The 23,123-nt window shown below is 38.3% G+C and overlaps 1 protein-coding gene across 8 annotated transcripts in view; it reads left to right on the forward strand.

The window, feature by feature from the left end:
* The window catches only part of chb (chromosome bows), a 46,805-nt gene extending 25,631 nt beyond the window's left edge, over nt 1-21,174 (forward strand). For 7 of the 8 annotated variants that reach the window (XM_053765369.2, XM_053765366.1, XM_053765372.1 and 4 more), the window contains 22 exons: nt 661-792; nt 2,688-2,708; nt 2,960-3,055; nt 3,970-4,090; nt 4,818-4,950; nt 6,148-6,255; nt 7,929-8,051; nt 8,890-9,074; nt 10,091-10,207; nt 10,997-11,115; nt 12,855-12,985; nt 14,346-14,433; nt 15,329-15,454; nt 15,861-15,969; nt 16,384-16,491; nt 17,288-17,367; nt 17,678-17,822; nt 18,311-18,408; nt 19,086-19,297; nt 19,504-19,650; nt 20,342-20,476; nt 21,065-21,174. In XM_053765369.2, the coding sequence (XP_053621344.1) occupies nt 661-792; nt 2,688-2,708; nt 2,960-3,055; nt 3,970-4,090; nt 4,818-4,950; nt 6,148-6,255; nt 7,929-8,051; nt 8,890-9,074; nt 10,091-10,207; nt 10,997-11,115; nt 12,855-12,985; nt 14,346-14,433; nt 15,329-15,454; nt 15,861-15,969; nt 16,384-16,491; nt 17,288-17,367; nt 17,678-17,822; nt 18,311-18,408; nt 19,086-19,297; nt 19,504-19,650; nt 20,342-20,476; nt 21,065-21,115 (2,585 nt within the window). In that variant the 3' untranslated portion in view covers nt 21,116-21,174. The remainder of the gene's footprint in view (nt 1-660; nt 793-2,687; nt 2,709-2,959; nt 3,056-3,969; nt 4,091-4,817; nt 4,951-6,147; nt 6,256-7,928; nt 8,052-8,889; nt 9,075-10,090; nt 10,208-10,996; nt 11,116-12,854; nt 12,986-14,345; nt 14,434-15,328; nt 15,455-15,860; nt 15,970-16,383; nt 16,492-17,287; nt 17,368-17,677; nt 17,823-18,310; nt 18,409-19,085; nt 19,298-19,503; nt 19,651-20,341; nt 20,477-21,064) is intronic. The other variant, XM_053765371.1, reaches the window with a different exon arrangement.
* Nucleotides 21,175-23,123: the final 1,949 nt, after the last annotated feature.

The raw sequence follows: 23,123 nt of genomic DNA on the forward strand, positions 1-23,123 counted from the left end.
AGTTATTTATCACCTTGTGTAATGCTGGAATGGACGGGCCATAACTAGGTTTACGCCTAAACCAAAACAAAAGCGGAACATATTTTTATTTTTTCTCTTAATACATTTTATCAATTCATTTTATCAATTACCAATTTGTACGAAAGTCCCGGTGCGCGAGACTCGCTTTTGACCGTTTCTTTTTTTTTTTCTTTTTGTCGATTTATGGATTTGAGCCGTCTTTGATTGTAGCTAAAACTTGTTCAAATCTCTATATAATGTTTGGTTTGCACAACAGTGTAAAATAAAACTTGTACAAAATTAAAATGTTGTAAAACTATATAAAAGTTTCGTCTAATCATCTTATAAGTGACTAGTAACTTGATTGGCCAAGACAATAATTTTACATACAGAATATTATGATTGTTATCTGTACATATAATACATATAATGAAACTGTAAGTAGCCTATGTTTGAACGGGGGTATTTAACTATATTCATACCAAATTACATCAATCGAAATCGGTCCAGCGGAAAACCCGTGAAAGCGGAACAGACAGAGACTTCCGCATTTATAATTTATGATTCTTGCACCAAAGCAAAGAATAGAAATATAGAGAACAAAACACAAATCTATCAAGCAACGTAGCACACCTCCACACAGCAACGATATTGTTATAGCGGAGAGGGCGATGGGTGCCACAGCCAGGTCGGTGTCCTGCGTGGACCCCGCCGCGGCGCAGCGTGCGCGCGCGCGCGCGCTCTACTCCAACATGTGTCGCGGCAAAATGGCGGCGGGGACTGCCAGCTTACGTGAGTTATTCTCTCTCTCTCTCTCTTCCTATCTCTCTCTCTCTCTCTCACTTTCTCTCATTTTTGCGTGTTTCCAGCTCCGTTCGAGATTGAGCCGTAAGAAATAATACACTCTATAAGACAGCGTGAAATATAACCGCAAATATTTTGAAGAATGGTGTGAGTTTGTATGTTCCTTGGGAATGCGTTTGTTGCCTTTGTTGTCTCAGCTGATTGAGTGCCTCTTAGTCGCCTTGTGCGACGTCCATGGGGTGATGTGGAGTGGTGCTATCCTAGGGCGCAATCACTCGCCTCGAAGTCCGCTTGCGTATGTATGAACACAGTTTAATGAGATCCATACAGTCTTGCCAAAGGCGAACCAGCCGCTAGCGTCCACAATTCAGTCAGGGTTTGACAAAATATGTCAGAAAAACATTTATTCAGATTCCTTACATACATATTATAAAAGAAAGTCCCCTATCGCGTCTGTCTGTCTGTACGCGATAAACTCAAAAACCACTGCACGGATTTTCATACGGTTTTGACCGATACATACTGTGGTTCCTTAGGAAGATTTAGGTGTATAGTTTATTATGTGTTTATCCGAGAGAAGCCGGGACAAGACGTTAGTACAAATATAAATTATTTTAAACACATTTTTTTTACTGTTCCATTATATTATGTAATATGGATTGAGATATCAAGGTATAAAAAAATTAACTTTATTGTCATGTTCTTACCTAATTATGTCAAGCAGAACCGAATCTACCTGATTATTTTAATTCAAGCTTATCTCGATTTTGAGAAACCAAAAAAATAATTTTTTTCGACCTAACGTGCTTTCGATAAATAATATTAAATTAATAAATAAATTAATATATTAGGACAAACCACACAGATTGAGTTAGCCCCAAAGTAAGTTCGAGACTTGTGTTATGGGATACTAACTCAACGATACTATATTTTATAACAAATACATATATAGATAAACATCCAAGACCCGGGCCAATCAGAAAAAGATCGTTTTCCATCATGACCCGACCGGGGATCGAACCCGGGACCTCTGGGTCCAGTGGCAAGAACTTTACCACTGCGCCACCCAGGTCGTCAAAAAAGAATGAAGAATGATTCTGAACTGTGGACACCCCCAAAATATGAAAGACCTGATTGCCGCAGACTCGCTGCGGCCGCGCTGTCATTACGATCCGTCAATTTTCAAATGGAATCTATTCCCAAAATCCAACATTTATAAAATTTAAATCACCACAGTACACAGATTAATTATTTTAACGCCAGATAATAAAAATAATTGTCGTCTTTCATGAAAATTTGAATAATTGTAATGGCACTGCGGCCGCATTAGGCGCAACGCTATGAGAAACAACCGACATTGTTTTTGTATTGTAAAGTTACAACCCTTGATGCTCTTAACGTATTCCAATAGCGTAAATGACAAAACTTTACGACACTTTATTACAGTAAAAGTTTATATTAACGGCACGAACCTTTTTTTTTTAAATATTGATGGCCTTGTGGTCGCCGTGGTCGCAGCCAGACTGAAGTATTTACGGTGTGAAGTTAATATAATACAATTTATGTATTTATGTGTTCAAAGCGCGAAAGTTTAAAAAAATTTGAAGGTTTTTAAAAAATAAAATTTTAGACTTAGCTATATCGGAACTTGAGCCGCGTTCTCATTGCTCCGTTATGCTGTGTAGCGTCGACACGGCGTTGCCATTCCGTCGTGTTACATAGGTTAGACATTGACTGATGTGGCATACAATACTGCGTTGATCTGTTGACGCAGCGCAGCGTGACTGAGGCCACGTTTACAAATTTATTACAGCATTTAAACTAAAACAATATACAAATATATAATATTGAATATTTTATTATGTGTATATGCAACAATGAAGAGGGGGAAGTCGCCCAGCAAGGTATTTGGAGCCTTCACTTAGTTGTAATAAAGCACATTTTTATTTGCACCGTGCACACCTTATCATTTGGTTCACATAATAATTTTCTTTGCAATTTGAGCCTTATATCGTTTACGCAAGCTTTATTTTGTTTCGTGTTATGATTTCTGAAATTATTTTAAACACAATTTTTTACTGTTCCATTATATGTAATATGGTATACTGTTCCATTATATATAATTGATATTGTAGAATATTTGTTGTCTCGCCAGCGCGGTCTAAGCGGTCGCCGAGCGGGGCCGCGGTGCCGCCGAGCCCGGAGAGGACGGTGCGCTCGAGGTCTAGGCCTGGAGTCTCACAATCACAACGTAAGTCTATCAAATTATATTTACTTCTAGCTTGAGCGAAGCCCGGGGGCGTGGCTAGTTTTTTCATACATATGCTATACATTGTCACCGATCAAAATCAAATCATTTATTCAGAAATTAGGCCTTCACAGGCACTTTTTCACGTCATATTCTAAATTAAATGATGTTTACCAAAGCTACAAACTACTAGCATTTCGGAACGACCACTGCTGAGAAGAAATACCGAAAGAAACTCATTCAAACAGTGTTGGTCCCTATTATGCCAGAAGGGCTTACCATAACGTAAGGGATCTTGGACATATGCAATGTTTTTAATTGGATTTGTTATAAATGTCACACGTGCTTTTTAACTTTTTTTTGAAAATAATGGATGAAAAAATTCTGGAACCGATTCCAGATTTCATCTCATTATTATTTACATATAATACATAATTAAGATTGTCAATGTCCCTATAATTTTATATAGACACTAATGGATAGAATTTGATGCTGTTTTCACTGTTGTGTAGCAGCTTGTTCTAACATAAAATCTGGAATAGGTTTCACCGCGATACGTTGCTTCGAACCAGAGATATTGACAAAAACAATTTATGAGCAGATGCATATAATATAAATAAATATAAATATATTAGGACAAATCACACAGATTGATCTAGCCCCAAAGTAAGTTCGAGACTTGTGTTATGGGATACTAACTCAACGATACTATATTTTATAACAAATACATATACAGATAAACATCCAAGACCCGGGCCAATCAGAAAAAGATCATTTTCCATCATGACCCGACCGGGGATCGAACCCGGGGCCTCTCGGTTCAGTGGCAAGAACCTTACCACTGCGCCACCGAGGTCGTAATAAATGCGGGTAAAAGCTGGTATGCAATGAAGGTTTATTGTGTATTTTCCTCACAGCGACGTCCAGGTCGTCGTCACCATCGTCCCGCAGCGGGCCGGTGTCCCTCTCCAGCGCCCGACGGCGGCCCTCAGGCATACCCAGGTCTCTCGCCGGCTCCAGGGAAACCAGTCCCACCAGGTAATGCATATTTTTCACGGAGACTACAAATATAAAGACTATAAATCCTTACATATTATAAAACAAGATTAGGTAGTTCTCTGTCGCGTCTGTCTGTCTGTTCGCGATAAACTCTAAAGTACTGCACGGATTTTCATGCGGTTTTCACCAATAGAGTTATTCCTGATGAAGGGTATAATTTATTATATTTTTACTCGAGCGAAGCCGGGGCGGACCGCTAATTAAATATAAAGCTCAAATTCCTAAATTCGTTATTCAATTTTGGATGATAATGATATACATCACTTGTTGATGTCAAAAAATTACTTAAACTAAGTCTACTGCCGGCTTCCAAAGCGCAAGTGAAGAAGAAGCGGCGCAACAAACTTCACCGCAGCCTTTTCTCCAAGGACGTCAATTAACAAATATAGGTCTTATATATCTTATGTTAAAAACTAAAAGGACGAATTTAAATCATTACAAAAATTACAATATTTAAATAAATAAATAAAAAAGTGTTAGTATTTTCAATAAAATTATTAAAAATTAGATGTTGCCCGGGGCTTCGCTCCCGTGGGAATTTTGAGACAAAATATAGCCTAAATCAATCTTGGATAATGCAACTTTATGATAGTGAGAGAATTTTTGATATCAGTTCGGTGTTTTCGGAGATAACCCGCCGCAAACGTACAAACTCACAAACGCTTAGCTCTTTATAATAATAGTATTATATGATTTTTTTCGACAGAAGCGGTCGTTCTAGCAGTGTAGTGGGCGGCATCAGGAGACGGGACTCTGTTGAGAGGACAGCGCCATCTAGGACTCCGGCGGGCACTCTGAGGCTTTTGCAGCAGAGTAGAGACAGAGAGGGAGTTCTGAGAGTGAGTTTATAAACATATATATGAGTAGCTTTAAGATTGTTTGGGTAGATGTAACGTGAAGAAGGTAACAAACAAATATTTGAAGGTGGTGAAGCGCTGGTGGTGTAATGATTAAGACGCCCGCCTGTGGATCGAAAGGTCTCAGGTTTTGTATACCAATCTGACTCATATATAGTAGTTTTCATCGACCACTTGCTTCCGGTGAAGGGAAACATCGTGAGGAAACCTGCACACTGGTTGATTATTAACTTGTGTGTGAAACGGAGAAGGCAATGGCAAACCACTCCATTACTAATGCCAAGAAAGTTGTTGTGTGTGTTTCATTCCACGTAATGACGACGACCCTCAGCCATGAGGAATACGACTATGAAGAAGTTTATAGTTTACTTGGGTAGATGTAACTTCAAGTGATAACAAACAAATATATTAAATTACTCTCGCTTTTATTGACTGAGCGAACGAAGCGAGCGTGGTCTACTAGTCAACTTGGGGCAAAGATACATTTAATGTATGTATGTTTGTAACGCGATAACTTGAGAATGGTTAATATAATATGTCAATAGAATTTTTAAGTTCGTCGCGTATCAAAATAGGTTAAGTCGCTTTTGAAATATTCACAATTTTGTAAAAAAAAAAAAACTCGTTAAAAACGTGTTGTGTTCGCGAGGTTTAAGTTCCCGGCGAACAACTACTATTATTAATCATATTGATACTCCATACATTTAATTATGTATGTATATTATGTTCTACATATTATTTGTATGTATTTATTAACCTACGAAATAAATGCGAAAGTTTGTGAGGACGTATGTTTGTTTGTTACTTTTTCATACAAAATCTACTGGACCCGTGGCGTACTTTTCATCCCTAAATTCCCACAGGAGCGAAGCCCCAGGGCGCTGGTTTATTATAAATAAATATAAATATATTAGGACAAATCACAGAGATTGAGCTAGCCCCAAAGTAAGTTCGAGACTTGTGTTATGGGATACTAACTCAACGATACTATATTTTATAACAAATACATTATATAGATAAACATCCAAGACCCGGGCCAATCAGAAAAATACCATTTTCCATAATGACCCGACCGGGGATCGAACCCGAGACCTCTCGGTTCAGAGGCAAGCACTTTACCACTGCGCCACCGAGGTTGTAATCATTATTACATATTTAACCATTCGTAACCGTTTTCAGAGTCCAGAAGATAGCTCAGGATGCGAAGGGCTCAGAGGGAGGGACGACGACTCAGAAGCCTCCAGCGTCTGCTCTGAGAGGAGCTTCGATTCTTACAGGAGACACGACGTGAGTTTTTCCAAGCTTTTTACTGCTTTTTATCTAGTTTCAACTGTCCCTGTAATCTGTATGTCTGTAATCGAATATTGCAAGTTAGATTTCTCCTACTTCCAGTTGACCTGCACAGTTGAAATTTCTCACACGCCGCTTCAGTTTCCGTGACAATGCGTTATTATTATTAGCATCAACTGATATGGTGCAGCCCGGATCGGCTCCGAACGGGGCAACTCCTCAACCGTTTACGGCACGGGGTTTTTTGTCAGGCGTTGTATGCCATAAGATCTCTCTGACGACAATAAAAGCTTGTTATAGAGTTTAGATACTTTAAGAAAATGCAATGGTATGGATAGTATCCGAACGTCTATCCATATTATCGATAGTGTAATCGTCATCACGGTTCGATACTATCGATAATAATATTCTATATCAATAGTATTGCACCAAAATCGACTATCGATAATTTCTCTTACTATACAGGGTGATTTCTTACACATGTCAATGTGTTCGCAGTGACTTTAGTACGACAAATAAACTCATGTACCTTTGATGTTCTGTTACTGTCTGTAGATAGAATTCCCTGCATATTGTAGAAGTTTTAATACTTAGTATTTTTATAGGCAACAAATTTCGATGAAGCACCTAAATTGAGTTTTTAAACAACTACTTATTAACTGTTGTAAATTGCTATTACGGTTTAAAGCCTAAGGCCTTGAACATAGAAACACCTTTACAAATAGAAGTAATTGAACCTATGGGCCGCATCTCTATTTATTGGAAGCTTTATGATCGTCTTAACCCCTATACTTGTGTTAAAACTAAGATTATTGTGCCAATTTGAACTTTATCGTGCAGGGAATAAGGTTAAAGTATGTTGACTGTTATAATGGTATTATTTTATCTACATGCTCAGTCTCTGGTACTGAACAACCTTGAAATCGCGAAAAAAAAACAATCTTATCCATACATTTTCCACAAGTAGTAGGTATTTAATTTTGTATAGAACAGCTGATTTTTGTTTTCGCGATTCCGGAGTTACTCCCATACTAAAAGTTGCTCAGAATCATGGACTGAGCGTGTAGACAAAATATTGCCAATGTATAAAAAGTTAACCTGTGTATAATGCTAAGTTTCCCTATTTTTGTGAATACAATTTTAAGTCGTAATTTAAAATGGCATACTTTTACTTATCATAATAACAGTTACGCACAATATTAATTTATCATAATGTTTTAGGCACAATAATTTACGCATACCAACCATAAGCATAACAATTTTAAGCATAATATTGAAGCATATTGGCGGCTTGTGGGCGGCCCGAGGGCCACCCCGCCGCACCCTGACCTACTGCTACACTATAGCTTTATGCAAATCAACATTATGGTAAAATACATTAGCCTAAACTATAATTATGCTTATTGAAAAGGTATGTTAAAAAACAAGTATGTCAAAATATAATTATGTCAAGAAAATATATGCTTAACTCGTTATGCTAAATTAAATTGGGATAAAAAAATTATAAATAAGGGATTTATAATATAAAAAAGGGATCCCTGTATAGTATATTAACTTAAGTATGTCGTTGCGTCACAATGGCGCACCCTGATTGGTTCGCGGCGTCTCACTTCGAATCGATTCGAGATTCGATAGTGAGAAGTGTAATGCAAACCCGCTACGCCCCTCAGAATATGTCGTGGTCGGGTGTGAGAGGGATGGAGTGCGGCTCCCCGCCGCCGCCGCCCGACGACATCCTCGCGCTGTGCGCCTGCACACACTGGACCGAGAGGAAAGATGGCCTCACGCACTTGGTAACTACTTCTATTTATTATCCTTACATACGACCTATATATTGACGACCTCGGTGGCGCAGTGGTAAAGTGCTTGCCTCTGACCCGAGAGGTCTCGGATTCGATCCCCGGTCGGGTCATGATGGAAAATGATGATTGATCCGGGTCTTGGATGTTTGTATATATATGTATTTGTTATAAAATATAGTATCGTTGAGTTAGTATCCCATAACACAAGTCTCGAACCTACTTTGGGGCTAGCTCAATCTGTGTGATTTGTCCTAATATATTTATTTATTCTTTATTTTATATGTAATACGTACAAAACAAAAGTCCACTGCCGCGTCTGTCTGTCTACTCTAAAATTGATGTATGGATTTTCATGCGGTTTTCACCAATGGACAGTGTGATTCCAGAGGAAGGTTTAGATGTATAATTTAGTGGTTGTAGATAAAATACATAAACTTTTATTAATTATTATTCTTTGCGTGTCGACAACATCATATGGGACTAATAGAAACCAAATATTTCTTGTTTTGTCTAATCTGTTTGTTTGTATGTTTGTTCAAGCATCACGCAAAAACTACTGGATGGAATTTGACGCGGTGTTCACTAATAATAGCTAACACTGGTGTCGGATGTCATTCAAATCGCCTAAAGGCATCTAACATGACTTTAGCGACTATCTAAATTTACCCCATCTAGTGGCAAGTAATTAAACTGTCCGGAACCGGAAGCAAGCGGTGGTCTATGTAAAGTACTATGCATGAGTTTTGATATGCGAACGAATGTGGCACGAGTAGGATTCGAACCTGGGACCTTTCTAAACCACTTGACCATCACCGCTTCTCTTTTTCAGGCCAACTACCTAAACAGCGGTCGTTTGCTAACCGACGAGCAACTGAAACGCCTGACGGAACTCCTGAATAAAATGTTCGTCGACGCTCACACAAAAGTGTTCTCATTACTGCTGGATGCTGTATGCGAACTCCTATTGGTCCATTGGCAACAGCTGAAGGATTGGCTGTACCAACTTATGTTTAGGTAACACTATAAAAAAATAAATTAAATTAAATAAATTTAGACAATTTTATCTTTCCTTGGTAATTGTGTGTCTATGTTGTAATATATCTGTGGTGATGGCATGTCTATGTTGTAGTGGGTCTATGGTGATGCTGAATCGCGCTAGCGAGATTTTCTTGCCAGGATATATAGGTCTGGAGTGTTAAATAAGAATTTGGCGTGTTGGATCGACATGCTTACATTAGGGCTACTATAAGTCTCACTCTGAGCGTTTTCCCAGTTTCTTCCTTAGCCGCTGGGCGTCGAAGCCCAGAGTCCGACTACTTTGGCCATGTGTAATGAACAGTTTATTCCATGTTTTAATTATTTAAGCATATTTAATACGGAATATTACTGCACATTTATCCCGCCAGAGTACAGCACTGTATGTTAGGTACACAAATAGCTTTGCCGCCTTTTGCTGTGTCGATTAAAACGTTTATTTTAGAGTACTTTATTAATCCTTTCATTATGTAAGCATTCGTTTGTGAAAATGTACAACAATGTAGCATTTTCGGGTGCTGAAATATTGGGAAAAATCGTTTTTCATAAAAAATCTTCGAAAACTATGGGATACTCCTCACGCTGTAAAACTTTTGAGCCAGAACGATCGAAAAGAAGCTCGGAATACTTCACACGTGAAGATTTATTAAAATATGGACTTCATACAGATAAGATCTTCAGTGAAAATCAAGTTTATATCAATTTATGACCACAGTTGACCAAATAATGCAGAACATAACCTAAAATAGTGTTATTACTTTCAGGATAATCCACTAAATCCTTCCTTTTTCCTCTAAACTCGCACCACGATTGCGTAGAAGGTATTTTTTGGTCGTAAATCTGAAGCAATATTGAAAATTGGCGTCTTTTGACTCCATAGGCAATGTTTGTATATACCTTAGTTTTACCAGTAGCGCCATCTGCGCTGAGCTTTGCGCAATATGCCCTATTGTCTATGTTGCTTTTTCAGTTGCATAACTAGTTTCTTTTTTCAGATTGCTAATGAAACTGGGCACAGACATTTTGGGCTCGGTGCAGAGCAAGATAATGAAGACGTTGGACGTCATACACGAGTGCTTCCCGGCTGAGCTGCAGCTGCACAATATATTCAGGTGAATTATTAAACAAAAGAATTGATTTCGATGATAAATCCAAAGATATATTTAAAATAATAAATAAATAAATAAATATATTAGGACAAATCACACAGATTGAGCTAGCCCCAAAGTAAGTTCGAGACTTGTGTCATGGGATACTAACTCAACGATACTATATTTTATAAATAGATACATATATAAATAAACATCCAAGACCCGGGCCAATCAGAAAAAGATCATTTTCCATCATGACCCGACCGGGGATCGAACCCGGGACCTCTCGGTTCAGTGGCAAGAACTTTACCACTGCGCCACCGAGGTCGTCAAAATGTGAATGAATAACCACACTATATAGGCATGTTTTCTCACATTCAGTAGTTTTAGCGTGATACGCACACAAACATACAGTCAGACGAAAATTATATAAAAAAAAATTGTTGTCTTCTATTTGTCTCATAATTTTTACAGTACAGACATAGCCCACTTACGGTTTTAGTATATATATATATATATATATATATCTTATACTTCATATTTCGCGATAAATTGAAAAACTACTGCACGGAATTTCACGCGGTTTTTAACCGATCGACGTTGTGATTCCTGTATGTGTAGAAAACTAGGTGTATAATTTATTACGATTTTACCCGAGCGAAGGCGCTAGTTCGTACGCATTTTTTTTTTAATTTCTTATCTGAGTATATCTACGAATATCCTTGGGGGCAGGTAAAAATCGACTGCCACAGACTACTTTGAATTACGATGTTTTAAGTTAATAAAAACTGTTTTTTTTTCTGTAAACAGGTTCCTGGCAGATGGCGCCACAGCCCCTACAAACAAGACGAAAGTGGCAGCATTAAGATTTTTATCAGATTTAGCTCACGACTACTGCACGCCTTCCAGCTTAGCGGCCGCCTTGCACGGTGAGTTAGATTTTAATACTATATTATCCCAGCTCCTCTCAACTCCAGTCACTGTCGTCGACTCGAACACGCCGACGCGAATGCGTGAACATTCATTGCGTAGTTAGTATGAGTGCTTTCATTTACCGCAATGAAAAACCATCAATGTATTCCGGATACGTCAAAGTTTAGCGAACTGTTCGACGACAGTGTGAAGTCGGCAATATAAATTAGATGAAATTAAAAATACATAGAAAACTATTACGATAGATCGTATCGTAACCAAAAAAAAAAATTTAACTATTATTGTTATTATAAAAAATAAAAACATTGTAACAACTTTTATTAAGAAGCAATCACCATAAACGTAATATTTAATAAAGCCATCGAACATAGTTTTCTCAGCGAACATTTTCGCACGTTGTGACGTCACTTATTCGTGTCATACATAGTACATAGTACGGAGCGTTTGGACGAGTACAAAAATGTGTGATTTTATTTTTATTTTTTTGAAAATAGGAGGCGTTATGTACTTTTATATTATTATTAGATTAGATATTATTATTAGAAAAAAAAACATCGTAAGAAACAATAATGGTAAGCCGATCTGGCATGATAGGGACCAACACTGTTCAAATGAGTTTCTTTCGGCATTTCTTCTCAGCAGTGGTCGTTCCGAAATGCCAGTAGTTTGTAGCTTGTGAGAAATAACTATAAATATAAAAATTGACGAGAAAAAGTGCCTGTGAAGGTCTAATTTCTGAATAAATGATATCAATTTGGCATACATTTTGCCTCTTAGTATATAAAAACAATACGTCTTTTTACAACCCTATTACTCTATGTGTAGACTTTATAATGACCTGGCTCTGCGGGACAGATTTGGTTCTAATATTGGAAGCTTTAGGATTTGTGAGTTACAATGCAAATTTAATTTTTAGTGTGATTAAGTGTAGATTTTATATTCTTGTTGTTTGTTGCTTCTTAATATTGTATTTTCTTTGTTTACGTTTATGATTTATAAGAGTTTGTATATTTTGGGTTACAATGCAGTTCGTAATTATAATGTTTCGTTTTGCGCAATGTAATGGCTGTAACATGTTTTGCGCACCTTACGAAATAAATAAAAATGAAAAAGTATAGTCATCATCATAGTGTAGGGAAAGTGTGAGGCGACAAGGGACATTCAGCGACGAAAAATTAACAAAGTTTATTGCAAGATTTTCCAGTACAGAGTATGAAATATTTCGTAATAAAGAATATCTTTGTTTATGAGTTCGCCGCAGTGCTCCACTATCAGGCTGCGCAGGGCTCCAGCTTAAACAATGATATGAATAGTTTTACTAATATTGGAAAGGTAAAACAATTGGTTCCCTGTGTGAGACCCACAAGTGGATGCCCGGAGGAGACCAACTATTCAGCCCTTTCAAAATATTGAAATTGGTAATAGCCAACTCCCTAATTCCAGATAGGTTCAGCCCTGTGTGGGACCCACAAGTGGATGCCCGGAAGGTTACTGCACCTATATTAGGAATGCCTGGTCCCTAATGGATAAAACAATTCAAAATGCACGCAGCGACTTCATATTCTGGCGTGAGCGTAACCATAGCGCGTTCTAACTTCGCACAGCGCCATCTAGTGCTCGGTGGTGGAACTTCACATGTGGTGTTACAATAGTATTTTTTTTCATTTCTAATAATATAAGGGCCTTCGAATAGTCATCGAAACAAAAGTTGTCAATTAGCCTATTGAAAATGCAGGAGGCGCGACGGGCGCGGGCGCGCGCGCGCTGTCGAAGGTGTCCGCGCTGGCGGCGGACGCGCGCGCCGCGGACGTGCGCGTCGCCGCGCGCAGAGCCTTGGCTTGTCTCTACGACTGTAACCCTGTACCTGTGAGTTGTTTATATATACCCATTTTATTATTCTCCACAGCGTAAACAGGCATGCTTTTCATACAAACTTTCACCCCCCCATTATTGTCATTTAGCGGTTGATTTTTTGAGAAAATAGTATTCTATGTTTGAACAAGGGTCGTTGATTACTTGGGTAACAAATTAAATAAAAATCGATCCAACGGCTTAGCCGTGAATGCGGAACAGACAAGACAGACTTTCGCATTTACAATATTAGTACGTAAACTTGCTACACTCCGGGGCTTCACTGTGGAAATATTTATTATTCCAGGTTATATTCTACCCGTGTACCAAATTTCATTACAATCCGTCTGGTAGATTTCGCGTGAAAGAGTAACAAAATTGGTAGGACTAGCGGCTTCACCCGCGTAAATTTCTCTATATCTAAACAGACATGTAGCGGTGGTGGTGTAACGGTTAAGACGCCCGCCTGTTGATCGAAAGGTCCCAGGTTCGAATCCTACTCGTGCCACATGAACGTGTATTTGGTATATACGTTCATGTGGCACGACTGATTCATGTATAGTAGTTTTCGTCGACCACCACTTGCTTCCGGTGAAGGGAAACATCGTGAGGAAACCTGCACACTAGTTGATTATTAACTTGTGTGTGAAACGGAGAAGGCAATGGCAAACCACTCCATTACTAATGTCAAGAAAGTTGTTATGTGTGTTTCATTCCACGTAATGACCACGACCCTCAGCCATGAGGAATACGACTATGAAGAAGAAACAGACATGTTCTTCATACAAACTTTCACCCCCCATTATTGTCAATTGGGGGTTGATTTTTGGGAAAAAAATCTAAAAATAGAATAGGGATTTTTTCTTTAATATATCATATGTATAATCATAACCCACGTACAGTTTTATTGTGATGGATAACTAGCTTTTCCCGCGTGAATTTTCCACGGGAACAGTTGTTTTTCCGGTATAAATGGTACTCTATCGTATGTCCATCTCCACACTTCAAACTACATGTATGCAATATTTCAAAAGATTGGTTGAGTAGATAGAGCGTGAACAGGTAACAAACAAACTCACTTTCGCATTTATAATATTCATTAGGATTAGGATAATTTAGTTAGAATAATATCTATAATTATATATATATATATATATATATATATATATATATATATATATATATATATATATATATATATACAAAACTCTTGCGTTACTGAGTGACTGACTGACAGACAACGCACAGCCGAAACTACTGGGCGTAGAAAGATGAAATTTGGTGTGTAGATCCCTAGGACAGTGTAGGGGGGCACTAAGAAGGGATTTCCTGAAATTCCACGATAGTTTATTGTAAAGGCTCGTTTCGTCAACAGTTCACGGCGCTGATGAGTGAATTGCCGCCCGAGACCCAGACATTGGTCAACGGCGTGGTGCAGCAACACGTGAGGAGGACCTCCAGCAGTGAGTGCACCCACCCTTTTATGTGTTCCTAGCTGTTTGCCCGCGGCGTCGCCCGCGTAAACTTCCCACGGGAATACTTCAAACTACATGTATGCAATATACTGTGTGTGAAGATGTTTCATTTGAAATAAGTAACACCCTTGTACTAATTTTTATAATGTAATTTATATTTTATGTTTCTCGTGTACATAAATTGATAAATAAATATGAAAAATTTCAAGAAGATTGGTTGAGTAGATGGAGTGGTAATAATCTAACATACTTTCGCATTTATAATATTAGTTAGGACTGTTTGCCCGCGTCTTCGCCCGCGTAAATGCCCTCGGCAGCAGTTTTTCTTCGAAATACAATGGAATTGGGACAGTTGAAATAAAATATCCGTAGCCCATTTACAATACACACAGCGCCATCTAGTGATTTTATTGCAAAGTTATATAACGTGCATTTAGCGCCACCTATAATACAATACAGGTTTTTCGCAAATCCCACGGGAACAATAGGTTTTTTCCGGGATGAATGGTACCCTATGTCCTTCTCCGTACTCCAAACTATATGTATGCATAATTTCAAGAAGATTGGTCGAGTAGATAACGCGTGAAGTGGTAACAAATAAATAAAATTTGCGCATTTATAATATTGGTGGGTTTGGTGTATTATAGTTGGTCGACGGCTGCTAATTCTAGTACCACCGCTTCGAACCGTTAGCAATAAATCACTGAAAACAAAGAGTATAATATATACTGGCAACACTTAACCAATCTTGACCGCATTTTATATGGTATTGCAATGGAAAAAATATTTTGTTCGTCGAAAATCCGTTTTCATCACAGATTGAGTTGATTTATAATCCACGATCCATTCTTCTATAATTTACTTTGATTTGTTTCCTAACAAGCGGGCAGCGACAGTCCGCTGAGGACGGTGAGCAGCGCCAGCAATTCAGCGAACGCCGAAGACGTCTACTCCAGGATACGGAAGACGACATCCGAAATACACAACTATACTGCACAGCATTCTAATGGTAAATTCGCGTCGCTAGCTGTCTCTCTCTCCCTCCCTCTCTTTCTCTCCGTCTCTCACTAGCCCCTCTTCTTTTTCCCTCTCATTTTCTCACCCCTCTCTCCCTTTGTCTCCTAATTTCTCTCTCCCTCTCTTTCTCTCTCTCATTGCCGCATGTTCGAACTCGGGAAAAATCCATAAGATTTTTAAGATCTGACTATAACTTTACAACTATGACGTTAACCCTCATCGGGAAAGCTATTGTTGCCTGTCACGACCGTACGACAACCACAAGAGGATATGTAGTGGTCCTGTTATAGCCCGGAACCACAACCCACACTCTACCAGAATATACCATTCCAATTTTTCAAGTTTTCGGTTAGGCAGAAAGGGCGTACAAATACGATTATGTGATTTTATTGTTTCAGCTGACTGCGGCAACCACACGTCAAGCAAGGACTCGGGTATCAGCCAGATGTCTGACGTCACGCTGTCCAACAAAGGCCATAATGGCGTGCCCAACGGACATTATAATGCGTATGTGTCGTTTATATATATGTATATATACTACTTGTGCCCCGGGGCTTCGGTCTCGTGGGAATTTCGGGAAAAAAGTTATTCCATGTCATAATATAATAATAATCTCTCTTTATACAACATTGATAGGAACAAACATTGAAAGTTTAAACTGTAATGACCAGAGTTCTAGTTAGTAAACACACAATTGTAATTTTCTCACGTCGATTACACATGATTTAGAGACGTTTATCGTATGAAAACGTAGACCTTTGCGTGTTGCATTAAAATCATTTAAAATCGCAAAACGCCAATTTTCCACATGTTTCCACACAATCTCGGATATCTCGGAAACTAGAATCTGCCCAGTGGTAACCTTTTGCTTGCATCGCCACAATTATCAATGTATAGAAAATGATCCTTTATAATATTCAGTGAGGCGATAGCTCGCGCCGCGTCAGCTGATAGCTCCGAGGAGGCGAACAGCACGAAGGAATCATCGCCTGTGCCCGCCCATCATCGGCTGGACTTGTCTCAACACGGGTATGATAGTGTACATTTTTATCAATCAATGGATATTATAGTGTACATCTTAATCAATCAATCAATGGGTATTATAGTGTACATCTTAATCAATCAATCAATGGGTATTATAGTGTACATCTTAATCAATCAATCAATGGGTATTATAGTGTACATCTTAATCAATCAATCAATGGGTATTATAGTGTACATATTAATTAATCAATCAATGGGTAATATAGTGTACATATTAATCAATCAATCAATGGGTTATATAGTGTAAATATTAATCAATCAATCAATGGGTTATATAGTGTACATATTAATCAATCAATCAATGGGTAATATAGTGTACATTTTAATTAATAAACTGCCGTTAGAAAACTCAGAAACCTAGCATTGACCAATTAATCACTCTTATCTCCTATGTACAGACATAGCTCACTACAGTTTTATTATATGTATAATTATATAGATGATATTGGTGTGGTTTCATTTGAAGCGGTGGTGGTGTAATGGTTACGACGCCCGCCTGTGGATCGAAAGGTCTCAGGTTCGTGTCCTACTCGTGCCACATGAGTTTATATACCAATCTGACTTATGTATTTATTTAGACCACCACTTGCTTCCGGTGAAGGTAAACATCGCGAGGAAACCTGCACTCTGGCGGACAGTTTAGTTACACTAGTGTGTATGCGACTACCTGCCACTAGATGGCGGTAAGTAGTCGTAAAAAGTCATATCAGATGCCTTCAATAACACACTCGATATTATGACGATGTGTATGAATTCTAAACTACATTATTTTCTATGACAGGGAATATAATTCTTCACACCTCGGCCGAGACAAAATTAAAGCATATGAAACTGACGAGAACGGATTCATTATAACGAAATGTAAGTGTTTTTTTTATATCTTCTTTATGGTGTACTAGTTGCGCCCCGGGGCTTCGCTCCCTTGGGAATTCCGGGATAAAAAGTACCTTATGTGTTACGCGTGTGCCAAATTTCATCACAATCCGTCCAGTAGATTTCGCGTGAAAGAGTAACAAACATACACACACCCATATATCACCTCACAAACATTCGCATTTATATAATATTAGTAGGATTATTCTTTTTCGCTCGCTAGATGGCGCCACAGCTTGAGTGGCGCAGACGTTGCTCGAAAATAATTTTTTTTTTAAACAAAGTAATGTCCTTCCAGCCGGTCTAAGAGAACAAGAAGTGTTGGAAGCCCTGTGCAAGTTGGACGTTACACAAGCCCCCCCTGAACAATGGGAAAGTTTGTTGCTGGCAACACACGAGTTGCTGAAATATGGCGACTGCAGAAAACCTAACGAGTACTTCAAGTAAGTAAACATATAATAAACATATATTAGGACAAATCACACAGATTGAGCTAGTCCCAAAGTAAGTGAGACTTGTGTTATGGGATACTAACTCAACGATACTATATTTTATAACAAATACATATATAGATAAACATCCAAGACCCGGGCCAATCAGAAAAAGATCATTATCCATCTAGACCTGACCGGGGATTGAACCCGGGACCTCTCGGTTAATATTAATTAATAAAATATTTATTGACAAATCACCTTCAATGTTGGCATAAAGATTATATTTTAAAATTTGTCGCTTTTTGACAATAGTATATTCTCAAATTGTCACTTCCTTGTTGTGTTTTAACACCAAATTGTCACTTTTGAACAGTTTTATATTTGACACAATTCGTAAATATCGATCCAGCCGCCTGCCTGAACCGTGAAGGCGAAACATACAGACATACATTCGCATTTATAATATTAGTGTGGATAATAGGGTATTTCTTTTTCAGAAATATAGTGAGAGTAGCGTTAGCTGCCCTCTCCATAGAAGAGAACTCTGGAGACAAGGAGAATACTGAAAACGTCAGCAACGCCCAACAATCTTCAGGTGGGCATAACTTTACGTGTATTTTTGTAGTACGAAACTAATGTCGTTAGCAAAATTAGGCTTTAATTAAACGAAAAATATCTTCAAATTGCATTTAAGTGATACAGTATCGCGTTTTTAATTCTCACGGGGTGGTCAGAGCCGGGAGTTGCGAAATACGAAGCCACGTTTAGCTGTATGGTAGTGTTGAGATTCAATAGTTACAGGTTTCTAGCCCGTACCGCCTGTGAGAAGAATCTCCAGTTTATAACAATTTCCCTTGATTGATTTTACGACGGGATTATATATATATATATATATATATATATATATATTAATAACTAGCTGTTTACTCGCTTCGCTCCCTCGGGAACAGTACTTTCTTCGTATTAAAATGGGAAATGAAATGAATGAATTAAAATATCCATAGTGCATTTAATATACACACAGCGCCATCTAGTGTTTTTTTTGTATATTTGGCGCCACCTATCATAGAATACAGGTTTTTCGCAAATCCCACGGGAACGATAGTTTTTTCCGGGATGAAAGGTACCCTATGTCCTTCTCCATACTCTTAATTCTTATTTATGCGATATTACAAGAAGATTGGTTGAGTAGATAACGCGTGAAGAGGCAACAAAGAAACAAACAAACTTACTTTCGCATTTATAATATTAATTGGGATTTTTTTCCAACAGGTTGGGGTTCAGCTAACGAAAGGGCGGCGGCGGAAGCGGTCAAGGTTCTAATCTGGCTGTGTCGAAGACCAGAAACAAGACCACAATGGCTGGACTACTTTGATCTAATACTATTGAAGCTCATCAACGCGTACGGAGCTCTGAATAAGGAGGTGATGAGAGCCGTGGACGCGGGAATGCCGCATATAGCTCACGCTTTGCCCGCGCAGCAGGTGAGGAAAATGAGATTTCTGAATCGCGCAAGAGAAATTCTCTCGCCAGAATATATATGTCTCCAAGAAGATTTTTCTTTGGCTCATTGGATCGATGTGCTTACACTTGTAGTTTATGTTGATCAAGTCGCCTAAAGGCATGTGACATGACTTTTAAGACTACTTATCTACATGGTCCTTCCTTATGATAACTCTTTTGTCCACAGGTCCTAGCGCTTCTAAAGCCAGTGATCCGAACGCGTGGTTACCCTACATCTCTATGCGCCTTAAAGCTCGCGGCAGAAGTCGCCAAAGCTCGGAGTTCGGAGCTTACGGACGACATTGTGTCGCAGCTGATGGAGGGGGTCGGACAGGTAAATATTTTAGAAATAAAACTCGTGCTCCGATTTAACCCCACATATATACTTAGCCGCTGCCGGAGATATTTCCCTAAATACTTCTGCGGCAATAACGACGCGAGTGAGCAATTTACACTCGTGCCTTCATATTCTTACTCTCTCTCTCTCTCTCTCTCTCTCTCTCTCTCTCTCTCTCTCTCTCTCTCTCTCTCTCTCTCTCTCTCTCTCTCTCTCTCTCTCTCTCTCTCTTTCTTATCAACTTGCAAATTTTACAAATCAACAGTAATATTACGACAAGATTAAGGGATGCTGTTGGAAGAATATAAACAACGCCTAAGCATTTAAAAAAGTATTTTATAGTTTCATTATGGCCCGCTCGTGGAAACTTTTTGATTGTCTATTGCGCGCTAATGTCACTTTTGCTATTGGACTTACGTTGCACTTTTTCTATAAACTGTTTTACCAAGTATTCTTTTTAAATCGTAGATTCGCTACACATGAGAATTGGATAATCCACGACCAACATTACAACCGGCCGCGTGCCCGACGTTAACCCTCCTTGGTGATGATATTGTTGCTTATCAGTTGCGAAGGCTTCGAGTCCCTTAGACGCCTCGGGTGGATATTGAGTGGTCCTATTCTAGGGCACACGTCACCTGATCAAAGAGATCAAAACTTAATTTACACCATATATTGTTTCAAACAGTTGGCGGACCACCAGAACTCTGCCGTGAGGAAAGCGGCAGTTTTCTGTATGGTAGCTTTCACATTCGCGTTGGGGGAGGCGCGCATGCAGCCGCATCTCAAACATTTATCTGTCAGCAAGTACAGACTGCTGCAGGTCAGTTGCTTTCAGATTTTATTTTGACACAAACATATGTCATATGGAACAATTATTTGAAGCGAACTTAGATTATAATATTTACTAAGTCTACCGCCGACTTCTGAAGCGCTGGTGAGAAGCGGCGCAATACAAACTTTACCGCAGGTATTTCTCCAAAGACGTCAATTGAGAAATCTGGATCTTATACCAATGTATAATACATAAACATATATTTAAAGCGGTGGTGGTGTAATGGTTAAGACGCCCGCCTGTGGATCGAAAGGTCTCAGGTTCGAATCCTACTCGTGCCACGTGAGTTTGTGTACCAATCTGACTCATATATATATAATAAATCTTATAAATGCGATAGTAAGTTTGTGAGGATCTATGTTTGTATGTATGTTTGTTTCACGCGAAATCTACTGTACAGATTGTTGATTATTTGGTACACGGGTAGAATATAATCTGGAATAACACATAGGGTGCTTATTATCACGAAATTCCCACGGGAGCGAAGCCCCGGGTCGGAGCTAGTCCATCATGAGATATTGGCGCTAGTGTGCGTGTTTACAGAATCACAATTGAAATAAGTTTTATTCATCCAAGGTATACATAAGCAAACAGCGCGAGGAATCCGGCCGCAGCGGCGGCACGTAGCGGCGACGGCGACGTGCGCACGTCTCCACACGCAGCACGCAGACTGACGGGTAGGGAGGGGAGGGGAGGGGAGGGGGGGGCTAGGGGGGCGGAGGGGAGGAAGGGTTCGTAGAATGAAACACTGTTTTTATCTCCTTTAGTCCAGTTTCGTGACTGCTTTTTGTCTTAATTACAAAAAAGGAATTTTTGATTTTTTTGTGTTGATTACACACAGATATGTCAACCATTGAGTCATCTAATTACACAATATTAGCGACTTCAGTAGTGGCTTCGGCGCCATGAATACCTGAAAATATGATAATATAACGACCGATAATGCGTAAACTAACTTAAAAAATTGGCTACTTTCCAATGTCTCAGATCAAATACTTTTTATCTAGTGTCATATACAAAAAATTATATGGAGTTTTGTGTGACAGTGGTGTGTTGAAAGGTCACGATTTTTACAGTACAAAAAATGGATTCCTAATTATACTTTAATGAGAACAAAAAAATAGTAAATTACTTACGTTATCAATAAAAGCAATCGATTAAAGTGACATTTATTTATTGTGTTCCGTTATTTAAATACTTTTATAATAACATTGTTTTTTTTTACCCAGTTAAGTAGCCAATTTAAGATGAATAATTAATTTACTACACAACGTCTATTCAAAGTAAACACAGAAATAATTTTGGCGATTTGATAGCACAGAATTAATCAAAATCAAAATCAAATCATTTATTCAGAAATTAGGCCTTCACAGGCACTTTTTCACGTCATATTCTAAATTAAATGATGTTTACCAAAGCTACAAACTACTAGCATTTCGGAACGACCACTGCTGAGAAGAAATGCCGAAAGAAACTCATTCAAACAGTGTTGGTCCCTATTATGCCAGAAGGGCTTACCATTTTCTTAATATAAATTTATGTATAATTTTTTAACATTAATATAACAATGTAAATACACAATAATCATACAATATCAATTGATGTAAGTCTCCCAAACACAATTTCTCTGGAGAGCAAAATGATTTTGACTTTCGAAAATTGTTTCCAATTGATTTTAATGTTTATTGCTAAAATGAATAATTTAAACATAAAATACCAGGAACACTATAAATCTGCAACTGTATTACGAGTGAAAATCAAATAAAATGGACTATTAATAGAACTGAAGTCATGGATATTGTAAACATCAAAATATCACAAAAAAAATTATGATTTAAACAAAAAAATTACTGCGCTCTAAATCCAAAACCTAGCCCTGAAGCCAAGCCCTGTGCCGTATAGTCTGTAAGGTGATATTCCGGAATTATTATGTAGTTTCAAATTAGATTTGAGAGATATAATTTATCTACGCCATTCTATGTTTGTTTTACGATTCTAATTCTATTGAAATATACGTCGAAAAAACATATTTTTCTTCTCCATTTTTTTTAAAGCGCAGGCATAATCAAGAAAGTACGATCGATCGATTCGTTCGATTCATTTTTTTTCGATTGCGATATTATGTCAATGTGGAAAGCTGACTGACAAAAAACATATATACTTTTTTTAGATATATATTTTTGCAAACTTTATTACCAAAATCTATTCTATCTAAAAAAATAAAGTGTTTTATATTAAGTTACACGAACTACAGACCCAAAAATGGTGGGTTTTCGGAGCGTTTTCATCGCTGCGTAGCGCTGTCATTACAATCTTTCAAATTTTAACAAAGACAAGAATTCGTTTTACTGTCTGACTTTAAAATAATTAATCTGTACTGTGGTAATGTAAATTGTATGAATGATTGATTTTGGAAATGATTCCTTGCTCACGAAAATTGACTGATCGTAATGACAGCGCGGCCGCAGCGGTCGAAACGCACTGAGATCCACCCAAAAATATATCTCTCGAAATATAATTTGTTTTTCATGGACTTGCATTTGTGTTATCATTTATTTTAAGTCACGAAAAATTACTAGCGTACAAAAGGTCGCACTCTTCCACCGCACCGCTGCCCCTCGGCACGATGGCGTTT

The sequence above is a fragment of the Plodia interpunctella genome, chromosome 27, assembly GCF_027563975.2.
Source record: "Plodia interpunctella isolate USDA-ARS_2022_Savannah chromosome 27, ilPloInte3.2, whole genome shotgun sequence".
Classification (NCBI taxonomy): Eukaryota; Metazoa; Arthropoda; class Insecta; order Lepidoptera; family Pyralidae; genus Plodia; species Plodia interpunctella.